The sequence below is a fragment of the Mobula hypostoma genome, chromosome 9 (assembly GCF_963921235.1).
Source record: "Mobula hypostoma chromosome 9, sMobHyp1.1, whole genome shotgun sequence".
In the NCBI taxonomy this organism is placed as follows: Eukaryota; Metazoa; Chordata; class Chondrichthyes; order Myliobatiformes; family Myliobatidae; genus Mobula; species Mobula hypostoma.
The window spans coordinates 61,614,712-61,629,388 of NC_086105.1; the positions used below are offsets into that span (position 1 = coordinate 61,614,712).

General features: G+C 42.2%; 1 protein-coding gene across 2 annotated transcripts in view; it reads left to right on the plus strand.

The window, feature by feature from the left end:
- LOC134351759 (POC1 centriolar protein homolog B-like) overlaps positions 1-14,677 on the plus strand; it is a 118,037-nt gene continuing 103,360 nt past the window's right edge. For both annotated transcript variants that reach the window (XM_063058384.1, XM_063058385.1), the window contains exons 1-2: positions 1-138; positions 7,485-7,569. In XM_063058384.1, coding sequence (XP_062914454.1) covers positions 124-138; positions 7,485-7,569 — 100 coding nt within the window. In that variant the 5' untranslated portion in view covers positions 1-123. The remainder of the gene's footprint in view (positions 139-7,484; positions 7,570-14,677) is intronic.

Sequence of the window (14,677 nt, forward strand, 5' to 3'; positions counted from 1 at the left end):
GTGGAAGTCCTCACCAAGATGGAAGGTGTTTGCTGGAAGAGGTGAAGAAGAGCGGCTGGCTGACGCCTGATACCGCGAGTTCGAGGCAGGCAGAGGATTTATTACCCGCGCATTTTGAATGACATGGCCTCTGCCCTGGTAAGGAGAATTCAAATGGAAAAATTGCTTGGTTGGTGTCTTCTGGCAGCGTAAGTGAGGCCACTCCGTCCATCGAAGTTGGCTGGCTGCATTGGTTGTCTTTCCTACAGCTTCTGGCTGTTTAACCACCTGAGCGCTTTCAAGTTACTTTCTGAAATCTCCAATGTGCTTACTGACAACGTATCCCAGATTTCTGCATGATTAACAAAAAGTTTTGGTAAGCCTTTAGCTTTGGTTTACGACTGGAGAAAATTGCCAGATATCCATCCTCGAACGACATTCCCTGAGTATTGTCAATGATCCCTCCCATCCGGCCTACAATCTCTTTGACCCAGGAGACACCATAGGTTTAGGACAAGAACTCTTAAACAGCCTCTTCCCCCAGGTTGTAAGACTACTGAACTCCCGGTCACCACCCAGGTCTCATCACGAATTAAGGGCCGGCAGCGTTATACTGTTTACTTTTAAATTAGTGCTGCAAATGCACCTTATTATTTGTTAATTTACTAGTGGTAATATTATCTTATGTGTTTTGTGTTTGAGTTATTTGTACTGTGTTGTGCATCTTGGTCCAGAGAAGTGTTGTTTCATTTGGTGGTATACATGCGTATAGTTGAATGACAATAAACCTGAGTGATCTTCAGCCAGATTTTTGCATGGTTATGCTACTAAGTAGAGTTTTAAAAATCCAAATTGAACAGGAAAAGAAAGTGCTGGGAATTTTCAATGAAAAGAGAAACAGTTAATATTTTGGTCACATACCTATTCAAACATGCCATTGAATCAGTACAGTATATTAATCCTGTCCTGCAATTAAAACACCCTGAGGTCACTTCCAGACAGATGCCTGGGATAGTGGGCATTAGAAATCTGTATTAGTGGAGTTCATTTTGGGTGTACAAAAGCACAGAAATAAAAGCATCTGATCCATTAAGCCTGGCCTATAAAATTCAACTATTTAGTTTATGATTAAATTATCAGATTAAATAAATCTCAGATTTCAAGTATTTATTCTTTTTTGAGATCTGACTTCTGGAACGGACAATATTTGTTGATTTTAAACCTCCTTAAATGGTTTATGAGGTCTTTTTAAAAATCTTCCAAGTTTGAGGCATCCAAGTTGCTATCGGTCTGGAGTTAGAAATATAGATACGTAGAAAACCTACAGCACAGTACAGGCCCATTGGCTCACAAAGCTATGCCAAACATGTTCTTACCTGAGAAATTACCTAAGGTTACCCATAGCCCTCTGTTTTTCTGAGCTCCATATACCTGTTCAGGAGTCTCTTAAAAGACCCTATCGTATTCACCTCCACCACTGTCGCCGGCCGCCCATTCCACGCATTCACCACTCTCTGCGTTTTTTAAAAATAAACAAACAAAACAAAACTTAACCCTGATATCTCCTCTGTACCTACTTCCAAGCACCTTAAAATTGTGCCCTTTCATGCTAGCCATTTCAGCCCTGGGAAAAAGCCTCTGAGTATCCACACGATCAATGCCTCTCATCATCTTGTACACCTCTTTCAGATCACCTCTCATCCTCCGTCACTCCAAGCAAAAAAGGCCAAGTTCACTCAACCTACTCTCATAAGGCATGCTCCCCAATCCAGGCAACATCCTTGTAAATCTCCTCTGCACCCTTTCTGTAGTGAGGCAACCAGAAATGAGCACAGTACTCCAAGTGGGGTCTGACCAGGGTCCTATATAGCTGCAACATTACTTCACGGCTCTTAAACTCTACCCACGATTGATGAAGGCTAATGCACCATATGCCTTCTGGAAGCTGCTGCACAGGTTGACAGTGTGGTTGAGTGTCCTATGGACTTGGACCCCAAGATCCCTGTGATCCTCCACACTGCCAAGAGTCTTACCATTAATACTATATTCAGTCATTATATTTGACCTATCAAAATGAAGCACCTCGCACTTATCTGGGTTGAACTCCATCTGCCACTTCTCAGCCCAGTTTTGCATCCTATCAATGTCCTGCTGTAACCTCAGACAGCCCTCCAGTTGTGTGCAGGTGGGTTTTTAAAACCAAATAGTAGTCTTTCCAAATAGATTTTCCTATAGCATGAAAAACGTCAAGACAAAGAACATTGAATGGCCTGTTCAGTGCCAGTCTGTTCAGCCCATGATGTTATGCCAATCTTGCTGCAAGATTTGTAATAAATATCCTGATCCTGTGTATCATGCATAAGCCTCAGTTCCTTTATATTCGTGTGTCATTCTAAAAGCCTCTTCTCTACAAGAAGGGTCAGAGCCGTCTCTATTTCCTGAGGAGACTGAGGTCCTTTAACATCTGCCGGACGATGCTGAGGATGTTCTACGAGTCTGTGGTGGCCAGTGCTATCATGTTTGCTGTTGTGTGCTGGGGCAGCAGGCTGAGGGTAGCAGACACCAACAGAATCAGCAAACTCATTCGTAAGGCCAGTGATGTTGTGGGGATGGAACTGGACTCTCTGGCAGTGGTGTCTGAAAAGAGGATGCTGTCCAAGTTGTATGCCATCTTGGACAATGTCTCCCATCCACTACATAATGTACTGGTTGGGCACAGGAGTACATTCAGCCAGAGACTCATTCCACCAAGATGCAACACTGAGCGTCATAGGAAGTCATTCCTGCCTGTGGCCATCAAACTTTACAACTCCTCCCTTGGAGGGTCAGACACCCTGAGCCAATAGGCTGGTCCTGGACTTATTTCCTGGCATAATTTACATATTACTATTTAACTACTTATGATTTTATTACTATTTATTATTTATGGTGCAACTGTAACAAAAACCAATTTCCCCCAGGATCAATAAAGTATGACTATGACTAAACAACTCCAAACTGCTGGCTTCCCCTGGTAACCCAGTCTAGGCATCTATCATTCTCTGCATTTTAAAAAAAATTCCCCTTGCTTCACCTTTAAACTTACCCCCACCCCCACCTTAAAATCATGGACCCTGAAATTTAATACTTATACCCTGGAAAAGATTCTGATTTGCCTCTCATTCTACCTATAATGAGGTGAACTGGACTACATTTGATACAACAGTCTTAGCATAACAGTCACTGAGTTTTTTTAATATGTTAAGTTGTTTAATTTCCCATCTGTTGTTTTAAGATGTTACTTTATTATTCCCGATCATTAATCTGACCTACTGCATTCAGAAAGCTAGTATTATTGCCATTAGGTATCCAGCTGTTAAAGGAACTTCTTAGTAAATGACAGGAAAGGCCATGTAAAATACGACATGAAATATATTTTTACATCCCATTAGAGAAGTCATGTGACATGTGCCTAGGCTAAAGTGTTGATAAGGAGGGCAAGGAATGTATAATTCGGAAATGCAGTATCTCAGCCAGCATTTGTGGAAAGAGAAGTGGTTATTTTTTTCCCTCAGTTTGTGTGCAAATAGGGATCGGATTTGTTGATGGTTGGTGCTTGGTAACAGTAATGGCACTGCATGTCAAAGGTAGTTAAATTTGTTCACAGCAGCTGGTCATTGAATGTGAGTACAGTCAACGTTTTGGGTCATGACTGGAGGAAAACAAAAGTTAGAAGGGAGGGGAAGAAGAAACACAAGGTGATAGGACAGAGAGGGATGAAGAAAAGAGCTGGGAAGTTGATTGGTGAAAGAGATACAGGGCTAGAGAAGGGGGAGTCTAATAAGAGAAGACAGAACCCCATGGAAGAAAGAAAAGGAGGGTGGAACACCAGAGAAAGGTGATGGCAGGCAAAGAGAAGGTGAGAGAGGGAGGGAAAAGGGAACGGGGAATGGAGTGGGGGTAATACTGGAAGTTCGAGAAATTGATGTTCATGCCATCTGGCTAAAGTCTACCCTGACAGAATATAAGATGTTACTCCTTCAACCTGAGTGTGGCCTCATCATGACAGCAGAGGAGACTATGGATGGACATGTTGGAATGGGAATGGTTAGTTGAATTAAAAAGGGTGGCCACTGGGGAGATCCCACTTTTTCTGCTAGACAGAATGTGGGTGTTCAGCAAAGCGGTCTCCTAATCCACATTGGGTCACACCGCTATAAAAGAGGCACCAGATACAATAGATGACCCCAACAGATTCACAGGTGAAGTATCACCTCACCTGGAAGGACTGATTGGGGTGCTGAATGGTAGTGAGGAAGGAGGTGTAGGGGCAGGTAGAGCACTTGTTCCACTTGCAAGGATAAGTGCCAGGAGATCAGTGGGGAGGGATATCTGGACAAGGGAGTCATGTAGGGAGCAATCCCTGCAGAAAGTGGAGGTGAGGGAAAGATGTGGTGGTGAGATCCCGCTGGACTTCCTGGTGAGTGGTGGAGGTGTATAGGGACTAGGTATCCATGGTGAAAATAAGATGCTTGGGGCCAGGGAACAAAATCATTGAAAAGTTCAAGAGTGTGTGAAGTGTCACAGAAGTGTAGGAAGTGACTGAACCTGGGTGGGGGGAGCGGAGAGATAAAATAGTTAAGGTATACAGACGTGATTTCAGTAGGGCAGGAACAATCTGAAATGATGAGTCTACCAGGACAGGCAGATTTGTGGATCTTGGGTGGGAGGTGTGGGGTGCAGGAACTGAGGTTGGTGGCAGTGAATGGAAAATCCCCAGAGCTAATAAAGTTGGCGATGGTGTGGAAGACAATGGCCTGATGCTCCTTAGTGGGATCTGTTCGAGTGGTAAGTTAGGAGGAGGTGTCTGATAATTGTCACTGGCCCTCAGCAAAGTAGAGGTCAGTCTTCCAAACCACTACAGCACCTCAGTTAGGTTTGATGATGAGGTTAGAATTGATGTGGAGAGCAGTGCATTTGGAAGGAGTGAGGTTAGAATTGGAGAGAGGGGTGGTGAAGTTGAGATAGTTGATGTCTCATCAGCAGAAGGCAATGAAAGATCCAGAGTGGGGTGTCCAGGAAAAGAGGGAGGGTTGAAGACAGGAGAAGGGGTCATCGGTGCAGGGTCTATGTCTATTTCCCTATCCCCTTTTCCCTCTTTCACCTCTTCTCCTTGCCTACCTATTGCCTCCCTCTGGTGCTCCTCCCCCTTTTTCTTTCTTCTATGGCCTTTTGTTCTCTGCTATTAGATTCCCCCTTCTCCAGCCCTGTATCTCTTTTACCAATCATTTTCCCAGCTCTTTACTTCACCCCCCCTCCTAGTTTCACCTATCACCTTATGTTTGTTCCTCCCCTCCTCCCTCCCCCACCCCAAACTTTGACTCCTCATTTTTTTTTCTCTCCAGTCCTGCTGAAGGGTTTTGGCCCAAAACATCGACTGTGCTCTTTTCCGTAGATGCTACCTGGCATGCTGAGTTCCTCCAGCAACTTGCGTGTGTTACTAAATATTACTTGTCACTTATAAACATACACTTCATTAGGTACACCTGTACACCTCGTTAATGCAAATATCTAATCAGCCAATCATGTGGCAGCAACTCAGTGTGCAAAAGCATGCAGACACGGTCAAGAGGTTCAGTTGTTCTTCAGACCAAATATCAGAATGGGGAAGAAATGTAATCTAAGTGACTTTGACCGTGGAGTGATTGTTGGTACCAGACAGGATGGTTTAACTATCTCAGAAACAGCTGATCTCATGGGGTTTTCAAGCCCAACAGTCTCTAGAGTTTACAGAGAATGGTGAGAAAACAAAAAAAAACATCCAGTGAGCGGCAGTTCTGTGGGTGAAGTTACTTTGTTTTTGAGAGGGTTCAGAGGAGAATGGCCAGACTGCTTCGAGCTGACAGGAAGGTGACTAATTCAAATAACCAAGTGTTACAACAGTGGTGTGCAGAAAAGCATCTCTGAGTACAGAAAATGTCAAACCTGAAGTGGATGGGTTACAGCAGCAGCAGACAACCTCTACCTCTTCCTAATAAAGTGGCCACTGAGTGTATGTCTGAATACTGGTTTGGTCTTGCTCCTGTATTGAGGACTTGTGAATGGAATTCAACATTGTGCAAGTATTAGTAAACATTGCTCTTCTGATCTTGTGGAAAGAAATCTTTGAAGAAACTGAAGCGCATTGGGCCTTAAACACTGCCCTGATGATTTGGTTGTCGTATCGGTCATCCTAGCTTCAGGAAGTAGTAGAACAAAGGAAGGTGAGATAAAAGCAACCATGGAGCCAGATGGAGGAATGGATAGGAAGAATGGTGAGTGTATGTAGGAAGAGAGCAGTGGGGATGTGGATTACTTGAAACTGGAAAATTCAATGTTCACGCATTGCAAGCTACTTAAGTGGAATATTAGATTAGATTAGGACACGCAGCCCTCTTTTATTGTCATTTAGTAATGCATGCATTAAGAAATGATACAATGTTCCTTCAGAATAATATCACAGAAACACAAGACAGATCAAGACTGAAAAACTGACAAAAACCACATAATTATATAGTTACAACAGTGCAAAGCAATACCGTAATTTGATAAAGGACAGACCATGGGCACGGTAAAAAAAAAAGTCTCAAAGTCTCTGGAAAGTCCCATCATCTCACGCAGATGATAGAAGGAAGAAAAAAAAACTCCCTGTCATGAACCTCTAGCACTGCAAACTTGCCGATGCAGCACCCTGGAAGCACCCAACCACGGCCGACTCTTGAGTCCGTCTGAAAACTTCGAGCCTCTGACACCGAGCACCATCTCTGCCAAGTGCTTCAACCCCGACCCCAGCAACAGGCAATAGGCAAAGCCAGGGATTTGGGGCCTTCCCCTCCGGAGATTCTCGATCGCACATAGCAGCAGCAGCAGTGAAGCAGGCTTTTCAGAAGTTTCTCCAGATGTTCTTCCGTGCTTCTCATGTCTGTCTCCATCAAATCAGGATTGTGCATGGCCCCTACTTAACAAATATGTTATCATTTTGCGCCGCCATCTTCTCCTCCCCTCCAATATGAGATGTTCTTCCAATTACTGTTTTGCCTTTCCAAAACAATGCAGAAGCCAGGTCAGTGTGGGAGTGGGAAGAAAGAGTTAAAGTCATATGCAACCAGAAACCCATTGTCGTCATCAAGGGCAGAGCACAGGTCTTCTGCAAAATGGTGGCCTAGTCTACAGTTGGTTTCACCAAGGAAGGGGAGGCCACATTGTGAGCACTGAATGAAGTAGACTAGGTTGGAAGAGATATAGGTAAACCTCTGCCTCACTTGGAAGTACTTTATAGGTTCCTGATTGGTGGTACTCTCCTCCATGCACACATGCTATGTACCGAATTGTCTTTTCCCTTTGTTTATCTGTTTTGCTTTGTACTGAGTCTTATTTCCTTATATTTCATTATATATTGGGTACAATAATTATCCAACGTACTGTTAGGGTAAGCATGATATTTATTAACAGACTAAGGCAACGTTATTTGTATTTTAATATCCTAGGAGGATCCAACCTTAGAACACAGCTTTAAAGGTCATAAAGATGTGGTCACAAGTGTTGATTTTAACCCAAACAACAAGCAGCTTGGTGAGTATTTAGCTATATTTTCATTGCCATTTAAGCACAGGATAGCATTTTAGAACATAGTGCATGTGTCACTGGTAGTATTACAATTTATTGTCTCCTTTATTTCACATCCATACCTTTCCTGCATCCAAATATTGTGCATTCTGTGAATCATAATCTTCATGGCTTATGTACGTTATTTGTAATGCCTTCATAATTGGAAAAACAAAATCATTAGTTTCTTCTAGTAAGAAAAACTTGTTTGACCAAGCTTCAAGCTTTCTTCTCTAATATAGTCTCTGAGTGTCAAATTTTTTATAATTTACTTCTTATTTGTTATGTTCTACTATGTTAAAAACATTTTGAGGTAGCGTTGCTATATGAATGAAGCCGGTGCGTATCCTGAACTTGCTGCTCTTAGCAATCACTGATCAATTCCTGCCACTGCCTGTAAGGAATTTGTACGTTCTCTCCCATGACCACTTGGGTTCCTCTGGGTGCTCCAGTTTCCTCGCATGTTCCAAGGACATCTAGTTCAGATTCAGTAATGGGCACGCTATGTTGGCACTAGAAGCCTGGCGACTTGTAGGCTGCCCAGCACAACCTTCACTGATTTAATTTGACATAAGTGAGGCATTGCACTGTATGTTTCAATATATATGTGACAAATAAAACTAATCTTTTAGATCTGTCTTTTGTAGCACACAGAGTTGTGTCTGTGGTCTGTACTTCCTTATTTATTCAGTACTTTTCAAAAACATGAGCTCATAGACGTCATACGTATTATAATAGTACTCTAATATGCCTATTCTTGATCCCTTTGGCCCTGAATTATCCGAATAGCTTCCAGCTCCTACCATAAATTCAGTACCTGTGGGGGACTGAATTTCCTATAGTGGGGGAGTCTAGGACCAGGGGCATAGTCGCAGAATAGGATATCTGTTCAGAACAGAAATGAGGGGGAATTTCTTTAGCCAGCGGTTGGTTACTCTGGAACTCGGTGCCACAGAAGGCTCTGGAGGCCAAGACACTGGGTATATTTAAAGCGGAGATTGTAAATTGTCCTGTGATTAGGCTAGTGTTAAATAGGTGAGTTGCTGGGTGATCTACCCCCCTCCCCTCCCCTCCCCCCCCCATCCCTCCATCCCATAGGATGATAGTTCCTTTCATTCAGTTAGTGGGGTGGTACCCCATTCCTCAGAAAGGAACAGTGTTTGTGGGAGTGGATTTTAGGTGAGTAGGGGGTTGCACAGGTCCAGACCCACCCTCTCAACATCCCCTCCCGGATCCAGCGACATGGTGGGGTCCAAGACAGCTGGGGGAAGTTCTGTTGCAGCGAATGGCCAGACCAAGCTTCGATGCAAGGGATGCCCTTTCCGCGCTTCATGGCACGTGTTTACTAGATGGCCGTTGACCCTACGAGAGGGTTCATCCGCCCTTTGACAAGTCTTGTTTTTCGTCCTGCAGGGTGTCTAGCCACCCTCCTCCCCAGTCAAGCCTGGTGGGGGAGCTGGTTTAGTCACCGACCAGCCGACTGTGTGACAGGTAGTATTAGGTTACATGGTACCAGTAACACTCAGACAAGTGACCTGACTTGCTGGGTGGTATGGCTGATTGGGCTGGAAGGGCCTGTTCCATACTGTATCTCTAAATAAATAACTACATACATATAATTGTGATTATTTATTTAGCCAGCACTGAATTGTGGTCAGTAAAGCAAAATTACATAAGTGATAAGTAAAAATTTAATAGTTTTTTCATGAAGGAGTAAATGATGCATATTATTTTGGATTAAATTTTTAAAAATAATATTGCAAATAGAGTAGTGGATAACAGTGAACAACAAGGCTATATTTAAATTGATATCAACCGGAGGACCGTATCCGGTTTGCTAACAGTGAGGAATCACTGAGTTTTAAAGTCATTTTCCTTTTCTGTTTCCATGACATTTTTTATTTTATTGTTTGACTGGACAATATATTTGTAGCACCCACTGCTTCCAAAACTGCTTCAAACACTGGTTGCTGAGCAGTGTAGTCATTGCAGGGTGTCTTGAAACTTGGTTCAAAGAAAAAGATCATGTGGTAATGAGCAAAAATTCTGAGAGGAATCATTGCAAATGACATGGGCAAGATAGAAAAAAGAATTAGTTGCCTGACAGTGTAGAGGAGGGAAAGACACAGAAGATCAGAACTGCCTCAGGAGATAGAAAATGAGATGATGCAAAGGTAAGGGGCCAAATGTCAAGTCTATGAGTCCGGGCCAGAGACTGGAGGATGGAAGTGGCCAGTCCTGGGGTTGGAGCCTAGCTGTGTGTGTGAGAGGATAAATGGGAAAGAGTCTTATTTTGCTCTCTTGAAAATTGTGGGTATGCTATGATGGTGTTGGAATGAGTGGCAACACCTGCAGTTTGACCCCAGCACATACTTGGGGGCAATGTTCTCTCTAAGGTGTGCGAGTATGCACGTGCACACAGATCTTTTGCTACAAGTGCATAAAGGAACTTAAAATGCACACAAAAGGTTGTCACCCTCTACCTCGTTGGCATGTTAAGTATATTTCATGCTTGTACAAAGTCATATTTCCTTTTCCAGTTCGTGATGCGGATGATGTTGACAATCTGGGGTCTGCAGATTTAAAAGTGGCTTATTTATACTGTTTTTCTTGAAGAAATTATTGATTCCCTGTGTCAAATTCCAAAGAAACAAAGGGGGGTGTAAAGCGCAAAAGAACTGCTAGTTCAGTTGAAGTGGAATGGCTTAATAAAACAGTAACAACTGCTACACTGATAGCTCATGAGCTCAATGATGTGCAGCTACGAGAAATTTTTTTTACAATACAGAAACGGGTGTTACCTGAGTGTATTGTCATGATGCAAAAGTTGTCAGAGAGTTTAAAGTGGGAAAAAGTGGAGTGATATTTGGAAACTTTGACTTTTCAAAGTGTCATTTAGCAAGCAAGTCACATGGATAGTAGTCATAAACTCTGGCGAGAAAATCTTTCATTATCTGCTACAGGCTTGCGACATATGTTTTGTAAAATTGCAGATGAATGAGATTGAAAATTATCAAACCCAGAGGCAATCAAAGTTCTTATTGATAGTTATTTTATTTATTTTAAACAATGAACAACAAACTGGACTTGGTAGTTTATAAAAATAAGTAATTTATTGATCCCAAATGGGAAATTATTTTATTACAGCAGCAACATTTAAAAACATATTTAATAATAAATGTAATAATAACTAATACTGAAGTACAGAATAATATATACAATAATTTACCGGTGCAATACTGTGCAATAATATACGAAATAATAAAACAGACTAGTGTACTACCATGTGTGTTCTCTTGTCACACACAGAGAAACTTGTATATGCTTATTGTATTTGATAGGAGAGATGTTCTGTAGTGATCCTTGTGACAGTGAAACTGAATTATCCTTAGAATAGTTTCTAGTTTACTTCCACTTAAAAATTCAATGCGCACATATGTTATCACTGAGCAAAAATGTTGCACAGCGCAAGATTTTTGCACACACTGGTCATTTCAAGAGGGAACATTGCTTTGGGAGTGTTGGTTGTTAACACAAATGATGCATTTCACTATATGTTGTGATGTACTTTCACTAGCCACTTTACAGGAGTGGATCCTGGTCTGCTGTTGTAGCTCACCTACTTTAAAGTTCAACATGTTGTGAGTTTAGAGATGCCCTCTGCATGCTGCTTTTGTAACACATGGTTATTTGAGTTACTGTCCCCTTCCTGGCAGTTTATGCCAGTCTGGCCATTCTTCTTTGACGTTTCTAATTAACAAGGCACTTTTGCCCACAGTATTGCTGCTCATTGGATGCTATTGAATTGTTTTCCACACCATTCTCTGTAAACTCTAGAAACTGTTGTGCACAAAAATCCCAGGAGATCAACAGTATCTGAGATAGTTAAACCACTCTGTCTGGCACTAATAATCATTCCATGGTCAAAGTCACTTTGATCACATTTCTTCCCCATGTTGATATTTCGTCTGAACAACAACGGAACCTCTTGACTATGCATGATTTTATGCATTGAGTTGCATACATATGATTGGTTGATTAGATATTTGCATTAACAAGCAGGGGTACCTAATGAAGTGGTCACTGAGGCTACGTCCACACTACGCCAGATAATTTTGAAAACGAAGCTTTTTCTCTTCGTTTTGACCCTCCGTCCACACTGAACCGGAATTTTCATCCCCCAAAAACGGAGATTTTCGAAAACACTCTCCAGAGTGTGTAAATTTGAAAACGATTGTTTCGCGTTGTGTGTTCGGGGTAAACGGAGAGATTTTAAAATGTTGTCATGACAACACCACAACAACAATGCTTTTTCTGCTTCTGCTTGGGACTGCACAAGCACTGCCAGACGGCTGTACTTGGTTCTTGATCCTCCAAAAGATTCCGTATTGAAGTTAAACTGGAGGTGGCTTTCAAGCTGGTCCCCTCAGTTTCTCTGTTTGCATCCTCTGTTCTTCTGACCGTACCCTCCGGTCTTCCAGTCTGCGGTGGTCATACCCTCGATCTCCTGTACCCCGGGGTCTCCAAGCCGGCACTGTCGCTGACTGACCACCGCTGTTATAATGTGCAGTCAGTGTGAACGGCGTGAAAGTTAAATTGTAAAGTGAGCTTTTTTGACTAGATCCCCTAAATTGATTTGATTTAAAAAATCTATCTTTAAAAATATTAATGTCAGAAATACTATGCAGGTCTGGCGGCAGAAGATTCCACTCGCTTGTTGATCTTGGGTAGAGGACGGCTTCATGTGTGTGTTGTTAAGACCATAAGACAAAGGAGCAGAAGTCGGCCATTCGGTCCTTCAAGTCTGCTCCGCCATTTTATCATGAGCTGAGCCATTCTCCTGTTTAGTCCCACTCCCCCGCCTTCTCACCATAACCTTTGATGCCCTGTCTACTCAGATACCTATCAATTTCTGCCTTAAATACACCCAATGACTTGGCCTCCACTGCTGCCCATGGCAACAAATTCCATAGATTCACCACCCTCTGACTAAAAAAATTTCTTCGCATTTCTGTTCTGAATGGGTGCCCTTCAATCCTTAAGTCATGCCCTCTCGTACTAGACTCCCCCATCATGGGAAACAACTTTGCCACATCCACCCTGTCCACGACTTTCAACATTAGCGTTTACTTTATTGTCTACGTAAAAGTTTGTTTGGAATTAAACATCTCCACTGCTTTGCTGACTTTGTAGTTGTTTGTAACTCGCAGAAACAGCTCGACCTCATTGTCTGTCTAAATGGAGAAGTCCGGTCTGATTTTTCCAGTGGAAATTTTCTTTGTATTCCTCGAAAACATTGTTGAAAACTTTCGTTCGCTGTTGTTGGTACTCTAGTTTTATTCTATGGAAATAGCACAACGCCGCCGTGGAAACGTAAATATTATATCGTTTCCTGTTTGCTTGTTTTCTGTAGATGTGTCTGCGTATGTCCGGTAGGAGTAGATTGGCCCAAATATCTGTTTTAGTGTGGACAGAGATATTTTGAAAAACGCGTAGTGTGGACGTAGCCTGAGTATACATGTGATAAATAAATCAGGTTCTGAATCAGAAATGGTGTTAGTGACCAGTTTAAATATTGGAAAGGAAGTTTAGGTCTGATCGATTTATTGTAGTTTTTTTAAAGTGGCTAATGCTGTCAAGATAAAGTGACTGGTAATGAACTGGATAAGAGAAAATCAATTGATTTGTAGAGTAAGTAAATTGCCGTTTGTAAATCTGGAGTGCTGAGCACAAAGGGCACGACAGTCACGGTCATCTGAGCCACAGATGGGGTCAGTTTTCTTGAACATAATGTTGGAAGTATTCTTAATTTTGGATAGGCAGTTGAAAATAATGGCAACATTTAAAAGCAAAAGGGGATGAGGATTAGAGCTGGATAGTGTTGGCACTAACACAGTATATCAGCACGTTTTCAACAGAGGTAAGTGATGAAAAGAATGGAATTTTGGGATGTAACAGCAATTATGGTGGTACTGCTGGAGAAAAGATTATAGATATGTAAATAGTGGATCCAGTGGAAAGGCAGACCAAAGGAACTCTGGGTAATGGTACAGAAACACCCTGAGTAGGTTGGCCAGCAGATGTCCTTGGTCAGAGTCAAGTTTAATATGATTGGCATATGTAGTGAAAGGTACTTGTTTTGTAGCAACAGTACAGTACAATACATATTAAAAAAACTATAAATTACAATAATTGGTGCAAAAAGAGAACAAAAAATAGTGAGGTAGTGTGCATGGATTCATTGTCTGTTCAGGAATCTGATGGTGGTGGGGAAAAAATTGTTCCTGAATTGTTGAGTGTATGGCTTCAGGCTCCTGTACCGCCACCTTGATGGCAGCGATGAGAAGAGGGCATGTCCTGGGTGATGAGGGTCTTTAATACTGCTGCTTTTTTTTTTGAGGCATCACCTTTTGAAGATATTCTATATGTTGAAGAGGCTAGTGCCCGTGATGGAGCTGGCTAAGTTTAGAGCTTTCTGCAGCTTTTTCTGATCCTGTGCAGAGTCTCCTCCATACCAGATGGTGACGCAATCAGTTGGAATGCTTTCCACAGTAATCTTTAGAAATTTGCAAGAGTCTTTGGTGACATTCCAAATCTCCTCAAACTCCTAATGAATATAGCCTCTGTTTTACCTTCTTTGCAACAGCATCAAAATGTTGGGTCAGGTTAGGTCTTCAGTGATGTTGACACCCAGAAACTTGAAACTGCTCATCCTTTTCACTGCTAATCCCTTGATGAGGACTGGTGTGTGTTCCCTCGACTTTCCCTTCCTGAAGTCCACAATCGATCCCTTGGTCTTGCTGATATTAAGTACGAGGTTATTGTTATGATACTACTCAACCAGTTGATCTATCTCACTTCTTTTGTTGGTAGAGTTTCAGATAACTATAGTTGTGTCATCAGCAAATTTATAGGTGGCATATGAGCTATGCCTAGCCACATGATCATAGGTGTAGAGAGAAACATAGAAAACCTATAGCGCAATACAGGCCCTTCGGCCCACAAAGCTGTGCTGAACATGTCCCTACCTTAGGAATTACTAGGGTTACCCATAGCCCTTTATTTTTCTAAGCTC